Source organism: Elgaria multicarinata, chromosome 3 (genome assembly GCF_023053635.1).
Source record: "Elgaria multicarinata webbii isolate HBS135686 ecotype San Diego chromosome 3, rElgMul1.1.pri, whole genome shotgun sequence".
Classification (NCBI taxonomy): Eukaryota; Metazoa; Chordata; class Lepidosauria; order Squamata; family Anguidae; genus Elgaria; species Elgaria multicarinata.
The window spans coordinates 64,324,250-64,349,743 of NC_086173.1; the positions used below are offsets into that span (position 1 = coordinate 64,324,250).

The window sequence follows — 25,494 nt, forward strand, 5'->3', positions numbered from 1 at the left end:
ATCCATTTACCAGGGAGTAAGCCCCGGTGAACGGATGGGGAATTACTTCAGATTAGGCATGTATGGGATTGCACTGTGAATTTCCTTCCAATCCCAACGAAGCAAATAGCTCTACTCCGAAATAAATTCACTAAGGAATCCACAGCCACAGGTTGTGCACAGCATTCCCATGGTGTGCATTTTCTCTGGACAGCCGTGCAGCCACCGCATTCATACAGCCGGAGTCCCAGGTTCTTTTGTTGTGAGCAGCAGAAGCCGCCTTCTAGTCCCATCCCCTTTGGCGGCCGGGCCGTTGGCTCTTTCCTCCTCCTCCTCCTCCCTGATATTTCCGCCTACCCCTCCCCCTCTCGGGGAGGGCGGCCAGTGGCGCGCTGCAAAGGGCCGGATGCGGCTCGCAGGGTGGGCGGAGGAGGCCCAGGCGCTGAGATCACCGGGCGTATAAAAACAAGCGCGCTGGGCGCGGCCCCGTTCAGTCTGGGCGGACGTTTCAAGGAACAGCGCTTCGGAGAGGCTGAGCTTCTGAAAAAAAAAAAAAAAAAAAAAGAGGAGGAGGAGGAAGAGAAGGGGGGCGCGCGCCACTTTCGCCTTTTGGGGAAGAAAGTGCCCGGGTTTCGAAACCTCCCGGCTCCGGAGAGGCCCGACGAGTCCGCCTGAAGCCTTGCCGCGCGCAAAAGCCAGCCAGCTCCGCCATCATGGAAGTGCAGAAAGAAGCGCAGCGTATTATGACGATGTCCGTGTGGAAAATGTACCACTCGCGGATGCAACGCGGCGGCCTCCGGCTTCACCGCAGCCTACAGCTGTCCCTCGTTATGCGGAACGCCCGCGACCTCTACCTCTCCGCCAAGCTGGAGGAAGAGGACGAGATGAGCGCTGGAAGTGGGGAGGACTTTCCCGGGCGGCAGCCGCAACTGGACGTACAGGAGGAGGCGCCCGCCCCGCAACATCTGGAGGCGCCCCCGGCAACCCCCTTCCCCCAAGCCCAGCAGGAGGGGCCTCCCCCCAGCCCGCAGTCTGTGGAGGCTCAGCAGGCCTCTGCCAATCTCGACCCGGAACCCATGGAGACGCAGGAAGAGCTCAGCGGCGGCGGCAGTAGCAGCAGCTTGCCCACGCAGTCCTTGCTTCAGACTGCGTGGAGCCGGGGCGCCTCTGGGCCTCCGCCGAGCGCCGCCAAGCCTAGCCGCAAGCGCCGCAGCAGCAGCTTAGGCAAGATCGGCGCCGCCGAAGCCGGCCTGGTGCCCAGCAAGAAAGCGAAGCTGGTGGAAGAGGAAGGCGAACGGCAGCCGCAGCGCCAAGAGGGGCCTTTCCCGAGCTTAGCTCGAGTCCTGCAGGACCGGTTCTCCGGCTTGATCCTCCAGCCTCCGCCGGCCAAAGGCGCCGACGAGCCCAAAGCGAGCTGCAGGCAAGGCGACGGCGTGCTGAGCATAATGGTGAGGGCTGTGGTGGCTTTCTAAAGCGCCCCCGCCAGGGACTCGTAGCTGGAAACTTCTCTCCGGAGAAGCGGAGCCTGCGGAAGCCCCTCTCTCGGTAGAGGAGCTGAACATCGCCTCCCACCCGGCGCGTCGGCCCCCTCTCCTTGGTGGCGGGGCCTTGGCGGTTAGGAAGACGCACAGCGGGAGGCTGATGATGGACTGGGGGGCGGGCGAGCGGGGGGGGGCAGCACGAGTGGGTCCCTCCTCCATCCTCCCCTCCGGGTTTAGGCGAGAGACGCTCTGGTGGCTTGGGAAGAAGGCGAGACAAAAGGCTGTGGGAGAGACGGTCGCCGAAGGAGGACACCCCAACCCGGGCAGTGAGCCTGGAACGCGGCTGTTGTTCGCCAAAACGAGAGATTGGACGCACCAGCGAGAACGTCGGTGTTCTTGGACGAGATAATATAACTTTGGGGGTGGGGGGAAGACATACAATCTCCTGGGAAAGGGGATAGACTTGCAACCAGTCAGGCTTTTAAAATCCGGATTCGGGTGGAAAGCAACCACTATCTGTACTGGGTGCACAATTATTATTATTTTGGTGCTATTCAATAACAGTGACGTGTTCATCCTGCCTTTCCTTAACTCAAGCTGTTGCCACTTCTGGGTTGATATTTTTGTTTTAATTTGCCCTCTCTTTCTGAATGGGATTAGAAAGGATTTAAGGTTTGTTAGGCAGCTGGGGCAGCTCCCCTGAAGGGTTAAAAAGAGTCCTGCAGAGAGCTGTTGAAGAAAAGCAGCTTTTGTCAGTCCCACTCATTAGATTGTGTGTGTGTGGGGGGGGGGGAGATTCTACCCAGCATTCTTTTCCTCAGGGCCACCCCTTTTTTCTTACCTAGTAATTAAGGATGATGAAGTGGCCTTCTCTTTGTGCCAGAGAAGATCTGAAAACCAGATTAGTCTTGCCAATGTGTGTATGGTGAGAGCAGGAACAGAAGGAAGGGAGGAAAAACCGGACCAGTCATACTAGTTATGACACATCTCTCATATGACTAGCATTTGCATTACACTGGGTCCAGGAGTGCAGGGGATTTCCTGCTCATGTTGCCTTAGCTGTGTGTGTGTGTATGTGTGGTTTTTTTTAGGTGTGGGTGGAGTCCTGAATGACTGGAAGGTGGGGGAGAGGAAGATGAGTGGTTTTTTTCTTTAAGATATTCACCTTAAAGGCTTGCTGGTGGTTTTCCTAGATGACTGAAGCTGTTGATACACATTGCACAGTGATGAGGCATAATGTGGATGTAAAAACAGAACACGTCTTTTTCCTCTTTCTATTCCACATTCAGCTTGGATACTTTTTTTCACCCAACTAAGGGGAATGTGAGCAATGAAACCTGTATTCTAATTCTTTAAATTGGTATGTGTTCTGCAATGTCTTGTTTCTAAAAACAGTAAATGGAGTCATTTTATGGGATTCCTTAACACCATTTTTGCCTTTTGTTCATGAAGTGTTTCTTCTGCTTGGTCTCAAATGTGTGAAACAGTTCTTATCCTGGATTTACCTGGTGTGTCATCTCAGTGCTTCTAAAGTGTGTGTTTGATACAACTTCTAGCTTTAGGATTGGAAACAATGGGAATATGTTCCTAAAATTCTAGCTTTTAAAACTGGCAATAGATTGGTCACTGTCACGGTACTTTGTAATGCTAACTGTATGTAATTTGCATTTATCTTCGGTTGCCTTGAAGAGGGCAAAAATACAGGCTTGTTTGTTTCTGTTTCTTACCCTCATGGTGTTAATATTTTTGGTCAGTGAAATAAAGACCATCTGATTTTTTTACTCCTGTGGTGTTTAGTTCTTTACTAAAGTAAAACAAAGACAAACTTCATAAAAGGTTCTGTATCTCTTGGTGGAGAGGGTGTGAGAGGGGAGAAAGTTAAAATACTTATTGGGTCCTATGTTGAGGCCTCTTGCTAAATAAAGAAATTATTTGAATGTACAAAATAAGGGAATAGAGAAAGAGGATTTAAGTTTGAATAACAAATTGGTGACAGCACAGAGAATCCCTTGATCATTAAAAGTGCCAAAATTCCGAGCAGTTGCACATGGGTTGTTAATTTGCTGGAAACCTAAATTATTCAACTATGAGATACAGCATTAACAACATCCTCCAAAAGCCAACCCAGAAGCCTTTACAAATTAAGAGTATTCAGTTTAATTAGATAGTTGACGTGGGGAGGGGTTTGATACTGTGCAGAGGCTAAGCCTTGCTTGGTTCAGGGTAACTGGGCATCTCTGTTAGGCTCTTACGATTGGGATTGCCTTTCAGATCTCACCATAGCAGGTAACTTGGGTCAAGTAGCTTGAGTTGCATAACAATGCGTGGTTTCAGGATGGGTGTGAGAACATGGGAAGCTTATATTTAGAGCTCCAGTAACACAGCTTGTAAACTTGTTTATGATGAACCAAAATAGCCTTTCCATAAACATGGGCCAGTAGCCAGCTGGACAGTGCTGGCAAGCAGGAGCTTGGATGTGTGTGCGCTTTGCAAAACATTAGCAGCTGCAGTATCTTGAGGTAATTCTCAAAGGGAGCATCTTGTGCTTGCCTGCAGCCCCTGGTTCATGTAATGGAAAGCTTTTCATAAGCACTTGTTGGCGCAATACAGGTTGTCAGACTGGACGTCATGGGTGTTGGACACCATTGCAAATCGCCAAGAAAGGCTGCGTAATTTTCTTCAATGGAAACAGGATAGCTATAAATTCTTGTTAGGTAAGGGGTGGCTTTATTCAGTTATCACCAAGGAAGTGGTAGTAGTCTCTTGGTTCTAATTCCAGTGGTTTTTGCAGGAGCAAATGCAGTCACAGGACATTTGAAGCAAGGAAGGGGTAGTTGATCATTTAAGAGAATAAAATAGATCGTTGGAGAATGGAGATATCCCATTTTAATAACTGTAGTGTATGTGAGCTTCTTAAATAATGCATTGTCCCGAGGATGTGTGCTTTGGGTACGATCCAGCATTTGGCTTCAGTAGTAAAAACAAAACAAAACGCCCTGGGTAATGCACCCAGGATTTATTAAGTACTTTCCTTGTGGAACCCTGCGGGTTTCAGTGGATGCTCCATGAGACAGCTGAGCAAGCAGGTGGGGTGAGATCAATGGTGATGGGGCCCCAGGGGCTAAAGGAACTCTGTTATGATTCAAGGCTCAGGAATTTACTTTTTGTAATCTGAGCTGCTGCCAGTTGAGAGGCTATAACCTGGCAATTTTCCCTTCTACAGCAATCTGGTGGTTGTTTGCCCCAGTCCTTTTATAAGATTAATTCCTCAACTGGTATGAAGTATTTGAGGTTTCTGAAGTAAGGTGCCTGATGATGTTGGTCATTCTTCTTTGTTCAGGATTTTTTTTGTAGTGGTGGGGAGTGTGGGATTGCCACTTGCTGGACACATGAGAATCTCAGGTCTTAATTCTGACTGAAGCGGTAAGCCTGTGTCTAGGCTGTCCAATGTCTGACTGCAGGTGGGTCTTGCATGACTGACCACCTTTCAGTACAAACAATTTGCTGTGAGAACTAGGCCTCAAGTTCAGTCCAACTGTACATCTTCCCTCAACAATCCACTCCACCCATCAATGAGTCAGCTGAAAAGACTGTCTTTGTCACAGCTTGGCTGCTCTGACTCCATGCACAAAATGCTCAAGGACATAGGACCACATCCTACTTTTCTGTGACAGCTGAGCTTTCTGTGTACAGTAATCCCAAATGGCAAATGAAATTTGGGGGCCTTCTGCTGATATAATGTTTGGCCTACTATAAAGTACAGTTGGGAGTGCTGAAAAGAGCCTAGAAAGTCTAGCTAGGATTAGAAGGCGCACCTATATGGCCGTAGGCCTTTAATGCTCATGTTGCTTTTAGTCAGGTGTGGTGAATACAAAGGCCCCATATTCTCTCTTGTACACTGTTGCTGCGAATTATCAGAGGGGAGTGGGTATGCATTTATGTATGGGACAAGTTAGGGCAGGAGAATGTCTAAAATTGAGGCAGGGATTAGAAGACAGACTTTGCAATGCAAAGTGTGTGAGAAGCAGAGTGTGTGTCTATCATTCTAAGCACAGACAGGACAAAGAAGAAAACAATAGGTGTCTGTTTTTGAGATTAAAATTAAATGGTATTTTTGTAGAAGCTTAAAATGCCTTATTTGCTCTTGTGAACCACACTTACATAGTTCTGTAACCTCTTGGTCAGTGCATTTTTTTGATTGAAGCCTTTTGAGATGAGAGAATCATCTGCCGGAAATATGTAAATGCCATGCACTACTAAGTAACCTGCATGGATATAAACTAATATTTGACAATAAGATCTGGGCAACATGATAGCTTAATAATACTTTCACTGACATGAGGGCCTAATAAAGGATGTTGCCTGTTTTGTGCATCTGATCTGTGTCAGGGAGAGACTTCCCAAGAAGTTATTGCAATAGTATTTTCAGCTCAGGCTGTGACAGAGTAACTAATTAGGGCCAGGAACCATTGCCAACAGTTATCCTTGTTAGCAACTTCAAGGAATAGGGGAGGGAATGTATATAAACTTCCTTGCTCAAGGTCAAGGATCAGGCTTGCTTTATGAGATGCAGGGGGCTGTTTTTGCCAGACTATCAAACAAGCTGCAAGCCGTTCCTTCTGGCTAGATATGATGCAAGGTTTTCCATTCAATGCATGCTTGACTTCCACAACTCCACTGTGTTCTGGAAATCCATTATCTCCTGATAGGAAAGATACTTTGAAATATATGCAATTTAATCTTAAAATAAATTATTTTTGGACTGCTTGGCTTTAAATATGTTCTACTTGGTGCCCAAGAGCCCACTGAAAGTAATGGAGAATAGTACCAGCAGTAGTTTCCAATGCCCCTAGATCCACATGTAACCTATCATGACTTTGCCTCTAAAGATCCTAGGAGGAAGAGGAAAGACTTCTGTCTCATACATTGAGGAGTTGCTGCCAGCCAGAGCAGGTACTCCTGGGCTAAATGGACCATGATCTGCCTCAGCAGAAGGCTGGTTTTTATATTTGCAAGCAGAATGACAGGGGAAATATTGTGTTTTACATCTATGGGACTTTTTCCACATGTCATTGTCATGTCATATGGCTATAACATATGCCTCAGTCTGGTTGTTTTCAAGAAAGAGCTTGGTAACTGGAGAGTTAAAAATGACAGATTTTCTTTCCCCTGTTTGCAACATTATATTAAACTACTTTTTAAAGATGTGTGTGAATTCCAGCATTTCTGCCCTTTTCAGCTTTCAGGTTCTGGTGCTGTGTGGGAAACCCAGAAAGCCCAGACGATTCTGCATTGCACCTCGGGGCCCTGTCACGCCATTGCCTGTGCAAGACACTCCCCCTGTGAATAGACAGAAGGGTCTTTGATAACGCCCCAAGCACATCTCTAGCAGAACAAAGGCAGCATAGCTAATGGCTCCCACTCACACAGTGTGACTCTGCCAGGAATCTGAACTCCCTCCACCCCCTAAAGGCACAGGCTGAAGGAGGGGGGGGATCTAAGCCAGGATATGAGGGCTGCAGAGCAAGGAAGGCCTAGCACACTAAATGCAGTCAGGTTGATTTCCTGTGTATCGGCTACCCCTGGAGACAGGATACCAAAGCGGATGGCCTGTTCCGACTTACCATGAACCAGGCTGTATCCGGCACCTGCTGAAGTTCCTGCATTCTCACGGGGTGGGGTGGCAAGAGGGGAGGGGAGAGCACCATAGCGGGTGCATTTGCACCTTCCATCTGATGAGTTTCTCGGCCTGATAAGCACAGCTTTCTCATCTACCAGTTACTCCCAATAGATGATAAAATATAATTAGTATGGAGTTTTAACGTTCTCTCTTCTGGTTTCATAGAATTTCCCTTTGCTTTATTTAGAAGAATGTACTTTAAAGACTCCCTAGATTCACGATACACATACAACACATAACGGGGCGAAATACCACAGCATCAAAAGGATATAGTTGAAGTAACAAAATATAGAGAGATTTGCACACCCATTTATCAAACCCACATGCCCTGCTATTCACACCTAAACATGCACAGACTTTGTCGGTTTCTATTAGTACCACCTGTTTCAAGATTCTTGGGTTATATTCCTGGCCTTTGAGAACATGGTTTGTTCAGGTTACAAGGCTGGCAATTGAACCCAGGTTCCAGACCCCTGGCACTTATTGGTCTGCTAGTGTGTAGTGTTTACAGAGTTGGACTGGGACTTAAGAGATATGGATTCTAGTCCCCACTTGGCCATGAAACTCACTGGGTGACTATGGGCCAGTCATTGACTCTCAGCTTAACCTACCTCACAGAGTTGTTGTGAGGATAAAATGAAGAGGAGGAACATGTATGCCACTTTGGGCTCCATGCAAAAATAAAAAGGTGTGATATAAATGTACTAATAAATAATAATAAATAATTTTAGGCCAAGTTGTCCTTTGAGTGATCCCTTTCTCCCCATCAACACTGATCAATAGAACATCCCAATCAAAAGAAGGTCTGCCTTTCAGATTAATTCCTTCCCTCTGAACTCAGCCTAGAATTCAGTCTACCATATACCTCTGCTCCGCTGATGCCGCATTCTTTGCTTTTTGTGACACTCCAGCTAGTCCAGATGGAAAGTTGCAGGGAAACCATGTAGCACCCCCCCCCGAGTTGCTCACAAGTTTTTATTCAGAGTGGGTTTGCTCTGCCCCAGTTCTCTTTAACCTACGCGGATACACCCTTGCCATTCTTCTCATGCTCTGCCACATTGCTGGGTGAGGCTCGGATCCCACGATTACTACACTCCTCAGCATGTGGAATTACTACTGAATACTATCGTGGGTAGGGAGCAGCCAGACAGCCTCATTAAAGTGCTCCAACCTGGGCAATTATGGGGCACACCTCAGAATAATTAGCACCCATGGGAAACTGCTTTGTAGACAGGCTGCGTAAGCTTACAGCTAGAGCAGGTTATGCTAGAAGCCCGGACTCCTGATGTTGTCATTGTATTCCCCCTCCCCTACACACAAACAGAAAAGAAGGAAACAAAATCTAATAGGTTAGGGGAAAGTCGCTTGGAACCCGAATCTTTCAGGGACACAAATTTCATACAAGTCACATGACCTCTTTAAACCATGGGTTCTGTTTATCTGCTTGCTAATAATATGCATGCACAGCTGTAAGTACACAGGGTGAAGAGCAAGTCCCAGGTTTTGCAGAGTTGAAGTTCCCCAGCAGCAACACAAAAGCAATGAGCTCTCCTTCAGTTTTGCCACATACCATGCTGTGAGAGTGATAAGAGATCATGTATACAACAAAATGATCAGTGCATGAAGCAATCAGCTGAATGAGGCAAAGTTCATACATTGACATTTCCCCCTCATGTTTCCTAATTCTTTATACAATGATTGTAGAGGCTGTAATTTGTGCACTTTGGTTGCTTACCTGTTCGCACACGGCAACCCATTTAGGTGTTCCTGACACCTTAAGGCACCGTTTGAGCATGTTGTGTGTACAACGAACTATAAATGTGCTTTCCATGTTTTGTCACAAAGTGGAAATACCGATATTCCATATCTCACACCCAAAGCTAGCCACTCCCTCCAACCTGGCTTAGCACTCCTAAGGAACTCTGTATCAGCTTGGAACTGGGTGAGAGAACCAGCCCTTTTTGGAACGGTCAGAATTTGTGTCCCATTAATCAACTTTATCAGATAATTCAGCCTTTGAATAAAATATACAAGGAGCTTATTTTGCTAAAACGTGATGCCTGGTGAGAGTAACAGGGTTTGCTGGTATCATTGAGAGGATGTTATATGAACTCTAGAACTATATGTAGTGTGACCATATGAAAGGGAGGACAGGGCTCCTGTATCTTCAGCAGTTGTATTGAAAAGGGAATTTCTGCAGGTGTTATTTGTATATATGAGAACCTGGTGAAATTTCCTCTTCATCACAACAATTAAAGCTGCAGGTGCCCTGCCCTCTTTTAAATCTGGTCACTCTAGTATAGCTCCTGCAGCTTTAACTGTTGTGATGAAGAGGGTGTTTCACCAGGGTCTTCATATATACAAATGACACCTGGTGAAGTTCCCTTTTCTATGCAACTGTTAAAGATACAGGAGCCCGGTCCTCCTTTCCATATCATCACCCTACTATATGGAGCGGTGAAAGGGCTGTTAGCTTCCTCTTGCCCAGGTGTGATTCTCTAGTCAGTTTTCTCCAGTTCCCACTGATTGCAGCCCTAGAGTGCAGCCATGGTAGAATGTACTTGATTGGACTGAGCCTTGCTTTCCACCTTGGGTAATGCCCCTGCTGCCTCAAGGCTACCGAGACCATCTTTCCTTGTGCAGCTCCACTGTCTCCTTCCTACACTGTCTGGCTGCACATGCCTGGTACTCATGGGTGCAGGCTTAGGGAGGTTCCTTGGGAATGTGCCGACTGCTCCTTGTCCCTTGCCTAGCAGGGCAGCACTTGCACATTTCAGCCTGGGCACGCTGCCAGTCAGGTTGGAACAACAGGCTGGTTGGCAAAAGACTGGGCCCTTGATAACTGCCAGGGAGGATGCGAGGTAAGCAGGCTCTGCAAGGATAGTGCAGCTTTTGAAGTAAAAGGGAACATCTCATTCAAAACCATTGACACATACACTGGAGACTGAATGCTATCTGCACTGGGTCTGTTTCCGCCTAGTCTCCCGCAGGGCATATCCAAAGTTCAGCTCCTTGCAATCATTGTCCCATCCAACAAGCTTTCATGGATTTGGAAGGAGAAGGCCAGCAGTCGATAACCAAACAATCCTTTCTCCTTTGTCTGTCAATGACCCCAAACTGGTCTCAGTTCTCAGAAATTGCATCATCTAGAAAGCCAATCCCACACCTGGTCAACAGCTGTTTCTTCTCTCCCCAGAGCTCATACAAAGTAATTTTCTTTCCATCCCAGATACAAGTGTTGAGAACTTTTATATTCAAGATAAAGAATGGAAGACCTAAGTCATCTTCCACCTTTCAAACATACCTACAACAGAAGTAACACATTGAGCATGCGTACAAATCATTGTACCACTTGCATTTATGTCTATGGAGTATTGACACTGGTTTGCATGATTGTAGCATGCTTATCAAGTCCTGCCATGCATGCCAGCTGGATTTCCCTAATTACTCCCGCTGCTCGGCTTGCCATGCCTTCTGAACTGGGGGTGGGTGGCTTGTTTGAGGGGGCAGGAACCCTCAAATAACACATGGGCTATTATTTGAAGGTTGCTCCCCCAACCAAACAAGCAATGCCACCTGGATGACGCCAGCAAGGGCAATTAGGGAAATCTGACCGGTATGCACAATGGGGAAATAAGCCACCATGACTTATTTCCATTACTGCAGTTGCACAAACTGGCCCATTGTGTGTGCATGTTTGTAAGTCTATTAGAAAGATCAACACTACCTATTTGTCAGGAGAAATTTCTGTGCACATGTGTTTAATGCAACAGTTAGGGGAAAGTATGAATACACATCCATGCACACACATTGTATGCCTGAACAGGGAGTATATGTAATTCAAATATATTTAGGGACTATGTATGCCTTTATATGTGGAGGTAATGTTGAGGAGTATGGCCCCGTTTACAGCAGTGAGCGAGTACACTGCCTCCTGTGTGCTCGTCACTTCTGCTTTCAATCCCAGGAACACCTTATGGCAGGACTGCTATCATGACATTGGAACCCATAACTCTGGGTTGTTTGGGGGGATAAACAACCCTGAGTTATCCAATAATCACCCATGAGTTGTTGTTGGGTTAATTCTGGGTTGTTTAATCCCTAAACAACCCAGTCGCACATTTGGATGTCACAATAACCGAGGCATAGGATGTTCCTGGGTTGTTGATTGAAAGCGTAAATGATAAACAAATGGGAGGCAGTGTGCTTACTCATTGATGCTCAGCCCCAACAATTCCTGGGTTAAAACCACCTCAGAGCTGCCATGACTTGTGAACTGAGCCTCTATGTGTGAATATCTACTGTACTAAGTCTGGGAAGTATTTTATGTATGAACTATGTATGTATATGTCTGCTTAAATCAGTAAAGCTGATATTGCCCATTCTACCAGCAACTGATGACATGAAGGGGAAGCAACATTTACAGGGTGGGGCTGCCTTCCTTCCTGTATAAAAGCAGTAGCTGTTCCCCGCACAGGCCTCGAAGGGCTACTTCTCTTTTTCTTCCTGTGCTGCCAATATCACAGTGCTTGCTCTCTGTCATCTATTAGGAAGGAGGGGAGTGGCAGCCAAATGGATAGTTGTCCAATGTTGATAACACATTTTCTGTTCCTTGAACTAAAATATTAGCAAGAGATTATTATCTCACTATATGCTACTTGTATCTTCCCCTCTCTGGCATACCTTACTACACCCAAACACCCACACTACAATACCAGACTAGGCCTTCCCATATGTCAGCTCTGTTTCATTCCCAGAGCTCCTCTGGTGTAGGCAAGAACACTGCATCATTCAGTAAGGCGTGCAAGGCAAACGCCTACCAGCTTGCACTACAGCTCAATACTCCACTGATCAGACAGGCTGCACCACTCTGCTCTTTCCTTGGGAGAAAGAGTCGTCTCGACTGATATATTTTAGGACCCTCCAGATGTTTTGATCCACAAGTCGTTCATCCCTAATCTGGGATGACTTTTGCCAGGAGAGACAGCAGAGTGCAACCCTGTTGGTTCTCCTAGACTGCTCAGTGGGTTTCAATACTATTGACCATTGTTTCCTTCTGGAATGGCGGTCTGAGTTGGGTGCACTGTTTTACAGTGGTTCCATTCCTAGTTGGATGGTCACTTTCAGAAAGTGGTGTTTGGGGATTATTGCTTTTTTGCATGGCAATTACATCACAACACTCTACAGGGCTCAGTTTTATCCCCCATGCTGTTTAATATATATGAAACCATTGGGAGAGGTTATCTGGGGATGAAGACTGAGGTGCCATCAGTATGCCAATGCCACCCAGCTCTACCTCTCCTTTTCATCTAACCCAGGACTGGATGAGGCCCAATAAACAAACTCAATCCAGACAAGACAGAGAGCTTGTTAGCAGGTGGTTTGTCTGCCCAGTTGAGTGGAATTCAGCCTGCCCTGGAGTGGGTTGCACTCCCTCTGAAAGATTAGGTATACAACTTGGGGTGCTTCTGGATCCATTACTGTCACTGGAAGCCCAGGTGGCCTCAGTGGCCAGGAATACCTTTTTATCAGTTTAGATTGATGTACCAGCTGCAAACCTAGAGATAGCTTGGCGACAGTTATCTATGCTCTGGGAACCTCTTGGATGGATTACTGCAAAGTACTGTATATGCAGCTATCATTGAAGACGATCCAGAAACTTCGGTTAGTTCAAAATAGGATTGCTAGGTTACTAACTGGGGCTGGTCAATATGATCATGTGATACCAGTGCTTTGTCAGCTGCACTGCTTCCAGTCCATTTCTGCGCGCAATTCAAAATGTTGGTGTTGACCTTTAAAGTCCTGAATGGCTTGGAACAAGAGTATCTAAAGGCACTTTCTGTGGCATTTTAATTTTCATAACTGTTTGTAATCCACGCAAAGAACATCAGTTATTGGGTGGATTAGAAATGTAATAAATAAATAAATGCCATCCCATCCCTTCATGTGGGAGAATACAAGTGGGGCTTTCTTTTGCAAGCATCTCAGAGTTAGGAAAGAATCCTGCCTGAAGCCCTGAACAGCTGCTGCCAGTCAATGTTGACAATACAATGGTCTGACTCAGTAGAAAGCAGATTCCTACATTTCGCTTTGTTTTTAATGTCAGAGCTCCAGCCCATGAAAGTATGACATAAAAATCAAGAACAGTGTCTCTGAGAATGAACAGAGGGCTTCTCCTTTGCCACTGGCTAAAATGTGAGATTAAATGCTAAAGCTTCTAAGTCTAGCATCATAGTTACCAGGCAGGCTTAAGCCCATCATTTAAGCCTGATTTTAAGGCAGGCAAAAATTTACAACGTGGCATTGCAAGGCCCAGTGAATCCTTTGAACCGGGCCCTTAGCCACTGTGGTGCAATGTTTGCCCGCTCTAGCAGCGCCTTCTTTTCCGGGCTACAGATCCGCTGCTCCCTGTAGCAGGCTGACAGTGCACACCTAGGCGAGGCGACCTGATTTAAACAAACTCCGGATGCGTGCAAAGCCGCACGGGTTTACATCTTGCTCGTCCGGAGTCACGTTTAAATGGGGCCCGAATCCAGATGTCCGACATCCACCATGCAGAGAAGTCTCTCGGAGCGCGGGAAATGTAGGTCAGGGCGGATGAATACAGCCTAGCACAGCTTCACTAAGCCTTCTGGGTGGTGAGCGATTAAAAAGGCATGCTGTTGCCTGCGCCTGCCTGCCTGCCTGCCCGTCCGTCCCCCTCCGGCTGCATTCCACACAGCCTACGCGGCCCCCGCTCCGCCCCCGTCTCCTGCCCGGCAAGTGCGGAAGCGGGGAATTTCCTGGCACCACATGCGGAACAGGAAGGCGGAAATGAAAACAGCATCAAGCCAAAATAGATTGGGGAGGGAAAGGGGGGGTAGGGGTTGCCGCTCTCTTAAAGGCACAGGATGCCCGCTAGGGCTCCACGTTTTTTTCCGAACAGACGGGAATGCACAAATGCACCTGGATTCTCCTCGCTTCCCCGCTGAACACTCTCGCCCCCGTCTTCCCGATCCTAAAGAGCCCCAGGGCCAACGCAGCGATGCGAGTTTTCTCACCACCCTGGGGTCAGGCGAAGGATTTTGAACAAAAGATCATAGCTGGCGTGCTGAGATCGTATAGCGAAGAATCGAAAGCCATTCTTTCCAGATAACTCACGCTTTTTTCACTTTCGAATAAACTGCCAGCCCCCGGGTGTGTATGCACAATCAGTAATTCATGAGAATTACTTCACCTAGAAGTACGTTTCGAAAGGGTGGGGGGAAATATATTATCTCCTCACTACGCTTTAACAACTGTGAGTAGAATGGTAAAGATGTCGCTAATCCAAGGTCGCCTCCTTTTGTTTTTGCTGGGCCTGCTTTTATGCCTTAAGCAACAGCCTGAGACAAAGAAATGAAGTAGGCGAAAAATTTATCTCCCCTGATAGAGAAAGGTTCACTTTTTTAATTTCTGCATGTCACAGCCTGTGAAAAGTAGGATAGCAAAGCCAATTAAAGTAAGCAGCGATCCAAAACTAATCCATATTAAGGGATCTTGAGTATATATATTCTCTTGTACGCAAAGGGAATCTGTCCTAGCATACCTAGGGCCCTAAGAGTATGCCAAGATGAACTATAAAAGCCTTCAATTCCCGAAGTTCCGCTAATATGCTAACTAACAGACATTACTCCAAATTCTCCTATGATCCCAGGTCAGGTTTCCTCCCTACCGCATGCAATGCCCCTCTCAGTCCTTATCCGCAGCCCCCACTCCCCCGTTTGATATTCCAGCTCTGTCACTCCCCCAAACCAATCCAGCCTCCTCTCTCACGAAGATATGTAGGAGGAGGAGGAGGATTTGTCTAGAAGCCAGAAACGAGAGGGGGGGGGGGGGAGAGAGAAGGGGCAGGCATGAATCAACAGCTGCATTCCAGTCTCTGGAGCTCAGCCAAAGAACACTGCCCTAATGTCTCTCACTTGATATTTGATCATTCTTGTTTGCGTAAAGGGTGTTGCGAACGTGAAACCTTTGAATTGATTATGAGTAACTGCAAATAAATAATAAATAACAAACCTCTTCCTTTGAGACTCACACTGTAGCAAAAATTTGAATAATCACTTCATACATAAAACATGAATTGCATAAAAACTCCTCTTGCCATTGTTTAACAAAACTGATTGGGTGTACGCGCTTGTATGCATACATACAAATGTATGCCACATTTAAGAAGAAACTAATATGTGTTGCCTTGATAATGGGTACCATTCTCATCCCAGTTCAGATTCACCAAATTCTTATTATAATTGAGGGGCAGATTCCTAGAATCCCATGGTTCAGATATAAAATCAATGCATTGCTGAGAAAGGTCACTGTCTCACATCCCTGCTTAACAGAATACAGTGCTACAAGTTAGAAGCTGCCTGATAACGTGCCTCCACAGCTCTCCTACTCTGACTAGAGGCTATAGTGGGAAGTTACCAACCAGTACAGAGCTACACACAGCTTTAAAGAAGTTTCCCAATAGGTAATTTCTACTGTACACTAATTGGCGTCAATTACTGGTTCTAAGAGCAAATGCTTCTTTTAATTGGTTTATTAAGGTTAAGGTTGTTTCTGGTCAAGATTGCTTCTTTTTCCAACTGGTCAGACAACCCTAGCAGTCTGGGGAGTACAGTGAAAGCTCACCGTAGAGATTTGCTTGGCTAACAGATAAAGTGGTGTTCAAGTGAATGTTTCATTAACACACAGTCAATCTGGCATTTAACCAAAGTAACTTTAACAACCATCACTTTATTGACACAGCAAAAGGAATACTCCCAATACTTTTGCAAGACTATCTTTGTGCAAATAGGTCCGCATTGCCTGAGAAAATGGTCCTCTCTCAAAAGGGAGGGTGCTTCTGCTTTGCAAGAGGAGATCTAAGAGGGGTCATCATTTCACCAAGGAGGAGACATGGGCTGGGGGTTTTGAAGGTAGGACATCACTACAGCAGAGATGGACAACCTGGAGAAAGGAAGAGGACTGAAAGAATTAGGGGGGAAATCCCTAGTGTAACATTAGTAATAGCAGCCTAGGTAGTAATGTCAACATAACAAATTAAAAATTTGACCAAAGAATCCCAAAATATGGATTCAAGCTAAATATATAGGATGTATTCCCACAGTTGCTCAGGAACAGGTATATTTGCCATGCATCTGAACCTCATTCTTTATCCTGCAAGTGCTTCTCTCAAGAACAGATAGAGAATTTTGTTTATTACATTTATATTCTGCCTTATTTCCTCCAAGGAACCCATAATTCTCCTCCTCCCTATTTTATCCTCACATCAACCTTGTGAGTTAGGTTGGGCTGAGAGTCTGTGACTGGCCTAAAGTCACCCAGTGAGCTTCAATGGCTGAGTGGGGACTAGAATTATGACTAGGGGAACCTCTGACCACTGCAACCTTTTATTCTATTCCCAGAGGACAGCCAGCCAAGACAGACATCAGGTATAGTTGTCTTAGAAAACTAATACTGTAACTAAGTAGTTAAATTAACAGGACCTGGCATGTGTAACTTAGGGTCCTTATAATGAAACATCACTGCAAGCTGTTCAGGAAGAACTTAACCAAGAAAAGGTTAAGTTTATAAAGAGAAAGGCATAAAAATATCAATTTATAAACACTTTGTTACAAGGGCCAAGTATGAAGGCTATCCCAATGGAGGTGGGGTAGAGAAAAGAGCAATGAGCCCAAAGAGTTGGAAAGAAGAGGGAGGGAGGGGGGAAAGCCTTATTGTTAATTCTTAATTGGTTAATCAGAGATGGGAGAATCCTCAATAGTAGGTTAAATCTACAAAAGGAGCCAGGGTGGTGTGTAGAATCAAGTTTTCCAGGCCACATTAGCGCATATACTGGGCAGGATCATGAGTTAATGGAAAGCAGACAGGTGCCCTGCCAGGAGTGCAAAGTCCAAGTTGGGCCACAGCAACTGCCATCAGGGCTCATCCCGAAACACACAAATCTGAGGGCAATTATATTTTTTAGAAAATAAAAGTCAACGGTATTTAATGGAAAGCCCTTCATGGAGAACAAGTGGAGATGGCAGTATTGATTTCTGAAAGGGGCTCACAGATGCTTCATGAGTGAGCAGATACTAGGCTGGATAATCACATAGGTCCATGGTATTGTCAGTAACTGGCAGGGTGTTATCCTGATTGGAATGGTGTGCTGGGAAGATAGGATTAGTATGTCCAGGAGCTCCATTGCTCTGTTTCAATGGAGGGATCTTTGGGGTGGACTCTGGTCCTGACAACCAAGCACCATTGCCTTGAGCTGTTTCGCTTTTGCCAATGTGATAGCTATAGGATGGCAATATGGTGGTATTCTGGCAAGAGATGCTAATTAGAGCAGGCCAGCTTAAGAGTTTCCAGACTCGGGCCTTATCATAATATATTAAAAAGCCAGCTCCCTAGCAGCCATTATTTGGCCAGCTTTCTGTTCGACTGTGATGCACCATCCTGTCTACCCAGGGGCATACACACAAGTGGGAAGGCAAGTGGGAGCAGATGGCAGCAGCAGCTGCAACCATAGAAGCATCAAGGTTCCATTGGGGTGGGAGGGTGGAAGCGTTCCAGCAGAGAGAGAGAGAGAGAGAGAGAGAGAGAGAGAGAGAGAGAGAGAGAGAGAGAGAGAGAGAGAGAAGGAAGTCCTTCTCAGCTGCAAAGCAGTTCAAAACAAGTGAAAGACCAAGTTGGCCTGGTTAGTAAAATATAATGCATATAGAAGAACATGTATTGCATTTAGAAGAAAAACAGACATCCTCTGCAGTCAGAAGATGGTTGCGTACAAGAGAAGAGAGAGCAGGACTTTCTGTGCACAACTGTATCATGCTTTTGGCAATGGGAAGACAGCAGCATGCCTCGTCTCTCGTAGTGGGTTGAAAAAGGAAATTTGAGGCTGGCTGCCAACTGGACATTGCATTCTACATAGCTAGGATGTTTGAACATTCTAAGTTTTTTTTTTTTTTTTTAATGAAAGAGTTGTCAGAGACTCAGTGGTAGTAAGAGATTAACCCGAAAGTACTGTAAGAGCATGACTCACATGAAACTGCTCATCATCTGTTTGGTGTCTTCTGAGCTCCGAGAGTTGGCAAAGCTGATGAATGAGCAGTAGACAGCAATCCAGGCGCACCACTTTAGCTGCAAATACCATGAAGCAATGTAGTGAGAGCCTCAATGGGGTGACAAGGATTTAGCAACATCAGTTACTCTCTAGTACAGGTTTAACACCATTATAAAACTCCGCCTTGCTTCTTCAATGAACTCAGGAATTGTATTTATTTTTAAAATCAATATATTTTGCTGGATAAAGCTCACTCAAAGTTAATGGCCAAGTAAATAATAAAACATGTTTGATTTCCAGAGAACTATGAAACTAAAGACATATTAATGAATTCAGGCCTCTCAAATGATACTGTATTGTCCACGGCTTCTCAGAGATCAAGGGTGTTCACTCACGAGAGGAGATGAACTGAGAACTGCAAAAAAGGACATGTGTGTATGTAAATGGATATCTCAGTAATTCTTATCGATATTAAAAAAAACACCTCAACCCAGAGGGAGAATTGTGGAACTTACAGAAAATATTAGGAAAAAAGCATCAGATGGTCCTTTAGCTCAATATTTTGTTAACAAACACATTCAAAGAAATATTTTATTTATTTATTGCTGATAGATAAGATCCAAAGATACAGATATTACCAAACAGATTTAAACATACTGTTGTTACAGAGTAAATCTTTCTGGATTTTTTTACTTTAAATATTTTTTCATTCTTGAGAGTCCTACAAGAAAAGTTGAATGTTTTTATAAATGTAAAGAGGATCTCATAGGATTCACTTTGACATTAACAGGTTAGGTATAGCAGGTTTGCAGTACTCTTGGCGCCATTTGAATATAACCTCTGTGAGAAGAGAACTTGGAATCATGAAAACTATCAAGTAAAGCTATAATAAAGCTGCAATTCTACTTGGGAGTAAGCTCCATTGAACTCAATGGGACTAACAGAGCAATCCTAAGTAGGGGTGGAGTAGCTAAGTGGCAGACAATCTGCTACTTCTGAAGCCCTGCCATCTCACTCTGGCTAAGGTGGGAAGGCTTTCCTCCACTTTTAGTTTTCCAGCAAGGTTGCAGTTCTTGTTTTTTAAATGCCCCCCATTGGTCTGAATGGGAGGGAAAATTACTCTCCTCAGATCCAGGCTGTGATAGTTAAGAGGCCCAATCCTAGAGAAGGGGGTTTGGGATCCAAAGCATAAAATGCCCTGTTGGGGGCCCAACTGCCAGTGATACTCCTATACCTGCAGAGTTTCCATGGGCATACTGAGAGCCTCTGTTGGGGACATCCCTCTCCGCCTGCCCCATCCTAACCCCCTTTAGACAGTCACCCTTCAGACAGCCAACCAAGGGGATCAGAAATGCCCTTTTACTTTTGAGTATACATGTTTAGGATTGCACTATAAGTAGACCCTAACAGTTAGCATGTTCGAAAATTAGCATTCATTTTAAAATTTACTAATTTAAAAAAATCTCAGGTTACTAAAAGTCACCCTTTTTACTTCTTCACGACTACTTAAGAGCTTTTCATGAAAAGTTTTTAAAGTCTCTGAACTATTTTGTATGAATATAATAGATTCTGTATTTTAAAATTTGACTTTAGATCTTACTAGCTGATATACCCGGCGTTGCCTGGGTGCTGGAAGGGCACCCCCATCCCCTCAGTCCTCATGTCCTTCTTCCTCACTGGTCCAACATCTCCATGCTTGCCACTGCCATTGATCCCACCATCGACACCAAGTGGGCAGGTCCCCAGACTGGTGCCGGTGCCACCATTCTCCACTGCAGCTTGCCCCACTGCTGCCACCACGCTGCCATCCGTATTTACGGCTTTGAGATTGGTGGGTGGCACCTGTTTCCTCGGCTCCATTTTCTCTCTTTTGGCCTGGCTCCTGAGGCAGTGGTGGTGGTGGGCACCAGTCATAGCTGGACAGCCAACTATTAGCTGGTGGCAGCTATGGGAGCTGCGCAGGGGATCACCCACATAGCCACGCGCAATCCCCTGAGATCTTTGAAATGTCTACACCTCCCACCATGCCTTTGTCAGGCTGCTGCCTGCGTCCTCTGAAAGGCATTTCCCTCCTCTTGTTGACGCCAGCAGCAATGGTGAAGGCATGCCAGACTGTGCAGCTGTTACAAAGGCCTTGCGTGATCCCCCAAGACGTCTGCTATGCCTACACCTCCCAGCATGCCTTCAGTTGCTGGGAGTTATAGGCATGCTGGGAGGTGTAGGCGTCAGCCTAAAGTATATTTTAAATTATTAAAAAAATAGTTAAGACACAAAAATTCTGGATTTAGGAATTTTTTAAAACTTTGTATGTGAAGACCTATCAGTGTCATAAATTTCAAGCTTCTACCTCATCAGTCAGTGGACAAACATTTCCAGACATACAAACCTACACACATGCTTTCAGCTTTATAGGTGGAGATTATGGGTTCAATATAACTGTAATCAGTTATTATTATTATATTTATTTGTATCCCGCCTTTTGCCCAATACTGGGCCTCAAGGCGACCTTACAAAAATTAAAATATAAACATTGTAAACCTAGGAAAAGAAATGTACAAAATTTTAAAAAAATACAATATTAAAACATTAAATGTTTAAAACACACGACAATTTTACAAGACCTTAACATAGATGGAGCACCAGTTTATTCTCCAAAGGCCTGTCGGAACAAACAAGTTTTTGCCTGCTTCCAAAAGCACATCAAGGAGGGAGCCAGCCTAGCTTCCCCAGGAAGAGAGTTCCAAAGCACTGGAGCAGCCACTGAGAAGGCCCTCTCCCATGTTCCCACCAAACGTGTCTGTGAAGATGGTGGGACTTATAGGCTATAAATTGCCCCCATCCCATGGAATTCCCTGCTGCTGGAGATCAGGCAGGTGCCAACTTTGTATTCCTTCCATTGCCTCCTGAAAACATCGTTGTTCCAGGAAGCCTTCCCTTAATGACCAGCTGTGGTTTTATTTGCACTTTGTTTCTTTAAAAATGTACTTTTAATGTTTTTATTCTTTTATTCTATTTGTCTACTAGTTCAAAATTCTTGAATAGGGAGCAGTATATTTGTCTATTAATACTATCATGTATTTGATAAAAGCATAAAATCTTTTACAAGTTTTAATATGGAATTTACAGTTGAATCATATTTTAACTGCTGTAATTATTAACTGGCAGTATTGTTCAAAGACTTGGTTATCTATTTTAGAGCCCCTAAACAGGTGTTGACAGGTGTTATCTTCCTTATCTAAAAGAAAAGTGATGTACTCAAAGACCTGCATAACGAATTGCAAATCAGATTCCTTAGGCAGAAGCAAACTGATGTTAGTGGAAGACATGCTAGCATATGACACAGGCTCTTTATGTACTGCCTGCAGCACAGATACACAGTGAACCATTCATTCAGATAAGGAAGTTCATTTAACTATTCGGTCTCACACTGTGCATTACAATGCCTTGTGCAGCCTTTAAATAGTTTGGACTTCTTCCAGAGCCAATTGCTCTCACTAATACATCTTCAGTAGTTTATGTGGCTTCATTATAACTCCAGTAAAATTCACCAAACAGCAGTAACTTGAACTGAAGTATCATTATATTGTTATTTAACCCTCAGCAATTAGTTAATAACTGAACAACCTTTGGGGCTTGGGAGATGTATACTATCTCATCTCTTATTTTACTATTGTATGGAATGCTTTGGCTAAAGGAATAGCAACAGCCTTGAAGAAATAGCTAAAGCGGCAGGGAAATGGACAAGGCCTAGGTTCAGGTATACTGTGTAGTTAATTCAATATAACATAGGGAAGGCGGAAATGTTGTGGGTTTTATTACTAGAATAAGCTGCCCAATTCAGTTCTATCATGCAAATTCAACTAACTTGGGACTGTTCATGGCAGGTGATTCTTGTGCCTTAGAAAAATTCTACAATCTAAAAGCAATTTAGTAGTTACATGATAACACACAGCTGGTATAACTTTTTACTTGATTTGCTTAGTTAGCGTTCTTGATGCCTTGGAGTCAAAGGCCTAGCACTCCAGAACTCACCTTTAGCATCAAGCCACACATACTGAAAATCATTCCCAGCAGATTCATGTAGTCTGGTGTGGGGTCTTCCAGGGTAGGGTTGTTCTCTGTAGATGGAGGCTTGTATCTACAAATGAATCACCCATATTTAGGGGGGGAACCATTAAATTATGCTTAAAAGGAAAGTATTAACTCCATCCACTACAATAGCACAGCAAGGAGCAAGACATCAATGGTAAGCCAATAAGCAGATAATTGTTGCTCTAGAGTCTAGACACTAGAGTCTAGTGCCTGTGAAAGAAGAAATGGAGCTAGCATCTCCAATATCATTCTCTCCCAAAATGTAGTTCCTCAGAATGAAGGAAGATTGCTCTCCTAAGTTGTATCTCAGCCACATCAAACCAAAAGGAAGGCCAATTGCTTCCTGGAGACTTCTTGCTTTCATAAGGAAAAAGCAAAAGGGTCAGAATTTTGACCCCTGTTGGTTGAATTCTCTGATGCTGTAAAACTAGCAAGTACCTGCGTGTTGTGAAATTTGTGTATTACTCCTGAAGGCTTATGTGTGCAATAGATTCTATGACAGTAAAATAACATATTTTGAACCTCTCAGTATGAGCCATATATAAATTAAGCTAACAGCAAGCTAACTCTAAGAACGGGGTAGCAAAATATAGGTCCAGAAAAAAGTCACATAATCCCTTCCTTTTTATCTAACCCCAGACAAAATTGGGTTTTCCAAGATGCAAAAGAAGTATGCGAACGAAGATGAAGTAACTCCCACTCCTTCCCTGCATTGCTGGAATTGTTCTGCACAGATGTATGCTAAAACAGTGCAAATAGAAAAAGGGGGTGCATATATACGAGAGAGAGAGAGAGAGAGAGAGAGAGAGAGAGAATTTGCCTATATGCAAATAGGCATGTCTATTCTTCAGTGTTATTACCCTGGTCAGTTTAGTTTGTAGTGTAGGCCTTGAGCAAAAGAAGGTTCTTCATCCCTGTCATAAGGCGATGTCAAGATAAAGTAACTAACAGTAGTTCAGCTTGCTCATTTATCCCAGAGTATACTAAGGCTGCAATCCTATGCACATGTACCTGGGAGCAAGTTTCCTTCAACCCAATGAGGCTTAGTTTTGAGTATAGGATTGTACTGCCAGTCTCATTTGTGGGAGCCCCATTCCAGTGCATGATTCCCAATCCATGTACGACTATATCATTACATGTGGATCATAGCTTCAGCTAATTGTTTTCTTCTGGCCATGATTCCTAAATGTTAAGGTAAGAAGAACCTTGTCCCAATAGACAAGAGAAAATTCACTCCATTTATTATGAGAACTAACCTATGCTGTTGTGTTTGGCAAGAACATGCCTATTAGCAGTTTATTTAAGTCCTGAATAACAGTTTTCAGATAACAGAGAAAATATTTCTCTGCTGCCAGAAGACAGGACTAGATCTAACAGGCTTAATTTCAGGGTAGATTTCAGTTAAACATTAGGAAAAATGTCTTGGGGCACGCTATGCATTAGACAGAAAATGTCCTACAAGTCCCAGCATGCACTATCCAGGCCTATAGTTTGTAACATCTTGCCATGAGAAGAGTCTCTTGCTCAGGCTTTCCTACAGATACCAATATATTTTCAATATGAAATTGCAGGTGTTAATATGTTTGACGCCCTACTAGATTTCATATCACAACTAATATCCAATTGCTACTAATTTACTGTGGGCACACAGACATCTTTCCTGATGGTAGGGTGCCTGTTGGCAGGATATTGGCCTTCCCATGTACAAAAATGACATGCATTTGACATGAAAAGTTATACTCCTTCTTCAGCATGCATTGTGAAAATAAGTGCTTTATGGAATGTGATTATGCAAACATCACCATATCTATTAGATAGTATCTGCAATATTCTCAGTGACCAGCAACACAAACTTTATTTTATAAAGTTATTTAGCTACCCTACTTCACAGTAGTGTTCACACAGCCATTGTAAAAAAAGAAGTGAGATATTTAAGCAGAGGCTGGTCAGCCTTCTGTGAAGGGAGCTGTAACTGAATCCTGGATTGCAGAGCTATACTGACCAGGGTACCAAGTTACTATTTGTTCACAATAATGAACTCACTCCTCCAGTGAGCAAGCTATATGCTCATCTATGCACCTTATCACATCATGACTGTTTTCTTGATCTAACAAATCACTAAAAATTTACAGTTCTACACTAGACGCCACTTTCTTTCTAGGAAACAAGTCTCTAGATGATCTCCAAAGTCTCTTCCGACTCTACGATTCTATGAAGACCTTCCCTGTACACTACTTCTGCAGAAGTCCACCACTTTGTTAAACTTGTTTTCAAAAATGTGCAAGACTCCTATACAGGGTAAAGTTCCTGATTTTTTTAAAGCATGTAAATGCAGCAAGGCTATACCTGTCTCCCCAACTTACATGTTGACTGAATCATTGGATATCTTGTGGCACAGTATCCCCATAATACTCCATGCATCTGACGAAGTAGGCTATCATCTTTTTTGTGAACCGCCAGAGAGCTCCGGCTATTGGGCGGTATAGAAATGTAATGAGTAAATAAATAAATAAATCTTTGAAAGCTTATGTCAGAATAAATTTGTTAAGACTATGAGGTGCCACAAAACTATGTACTTGAATCAGGACTTGCAGCTCTGGCACACTTTGATCATCTGAATCAGTCTAACCATTCTCTGACCTAAAGCCCCCACTCTTCTGCCAAGGTAGTGCGGTTTTGCTACCCGGTATGAGGACTGGGTCGCCCTGTCGTGCCTCCGTCCATTGCGTTGCCATAGTGACCCTGGGCCCGTCGTGTGCAATCGCTTACGATACCACATGCACCTCAGCGCCCTCTTTCCTGATCACAAATGACTAAATTCCGTGCTGTCTCCTTCCGTGCACCTAGTGCCCCCGTGCCCTCTCCGTGGCGTTGCCATGGCGACTCCCAAGCCCCACCATAGCTGACCTGAGGACGCGGTTGGGCCGCCGCGGGTCCGCCATGCTGTTGCTGAACATCGCACTCCGGCTACTCCAACTCGCCTCCTCGGCAACTCCGTCTTCCGCTTCCTCGCAGTGCCGTGTGAGGGCAATTAATAGTGTAGCACCACAGAGCTCAAGCGCTCTAGTTCCAGGCTCACACTGGTCGGGTTCGGACGACACGATAAGCAACAGTTGATTTCAATGTCCCCTCCTATTACACACACACACACACATTGTCGTGTCGTCCGAACTCGGCCACTGCTTCGAGAGGCCTTG

At 44.6% G+C, this 25,494-nt stretch overlaps 3 protein-coding genes across 3 annotated transcripts in view; 2 read left to right on the forward strand and 1 right to left on the reverse strand.

The window, feature by feature from the left end:
- WDR83 (WD repeat domain 83) overlaps positions 1-25,494 on the forward strand; it is a 37,894-nt gene that overhangs the window by 4,127 nt on the left and 8,273 nt on the right. The gene's annotated exons all lie outside the window — the stretch shown is intronic.
- Positions 486-3,241, forward strand: IER2 (immediate early response 2). Its single transcript, XM_063120518.1, has one exon. The coding sequence runs from the start codon at positions 693-695 to the stop codon at positions 1,449-1,451; it is 759 nt and encodes a 252-aa protein (XP_062976588.1). The 5' UTR covers positions 486-692; the 3' UTR covers positions 1,452-3,241.
- Positions 15,875-25,313, reverse strand: WDR83OS (WD repeat domain 83 opposite strand). The gene is made up of 4 exons (XM_063120522.1): positions 25,205-25,313; positions 22,238-22,343; positions 18,185-18,282; positions 15,875-16,107 (listed from the first exon to the last, which is right to left on the reverse strand). The coding sequence occupies exons 1-4, from the start codon at positions 25,252-25,254 to the stop codon at positions 16,041-16,043; spliced, it is 321 nt and encodes a 106-aa protein (XP_062976592.1). The 5' UTR covers positions 25,255-25,313; the 3' UTR covers positions 15,875-16,040.

Excerpts from the sequence above, each read along its gene's own strand:
- WDR83OS (XM_063120522.1), bottom strand. The coding sequence starts at position 25,254 with ATGTTCAGCAACAGCATGGCGGACCCGCGGCGGCCCAACCGCGTCCTC. Across the intron at positions 18,283-22,237 it reads TGTGTGGCTTGATGCTAAAG|CTAAAGTGGTGCGCCTGGAT; the intron begins GTGAGTTCTGGA and ends TGGTATTTGCAG. Across the intron at positions 16,108-18,184 it reads CAGATGATGAGCAGTTTCAT|GTTGTCCATCTCTGCTGTAG; the intron begins GTGAGTCATGCT and ends TCCTTTCTCCAG.
- IER2 (XM_063120518.1), top strand. The coding sequence starts at position 693 with ATGGAAGTGCAGAAAGAAGCGCAGCGTATTATGACGATGTCCGTGTGG.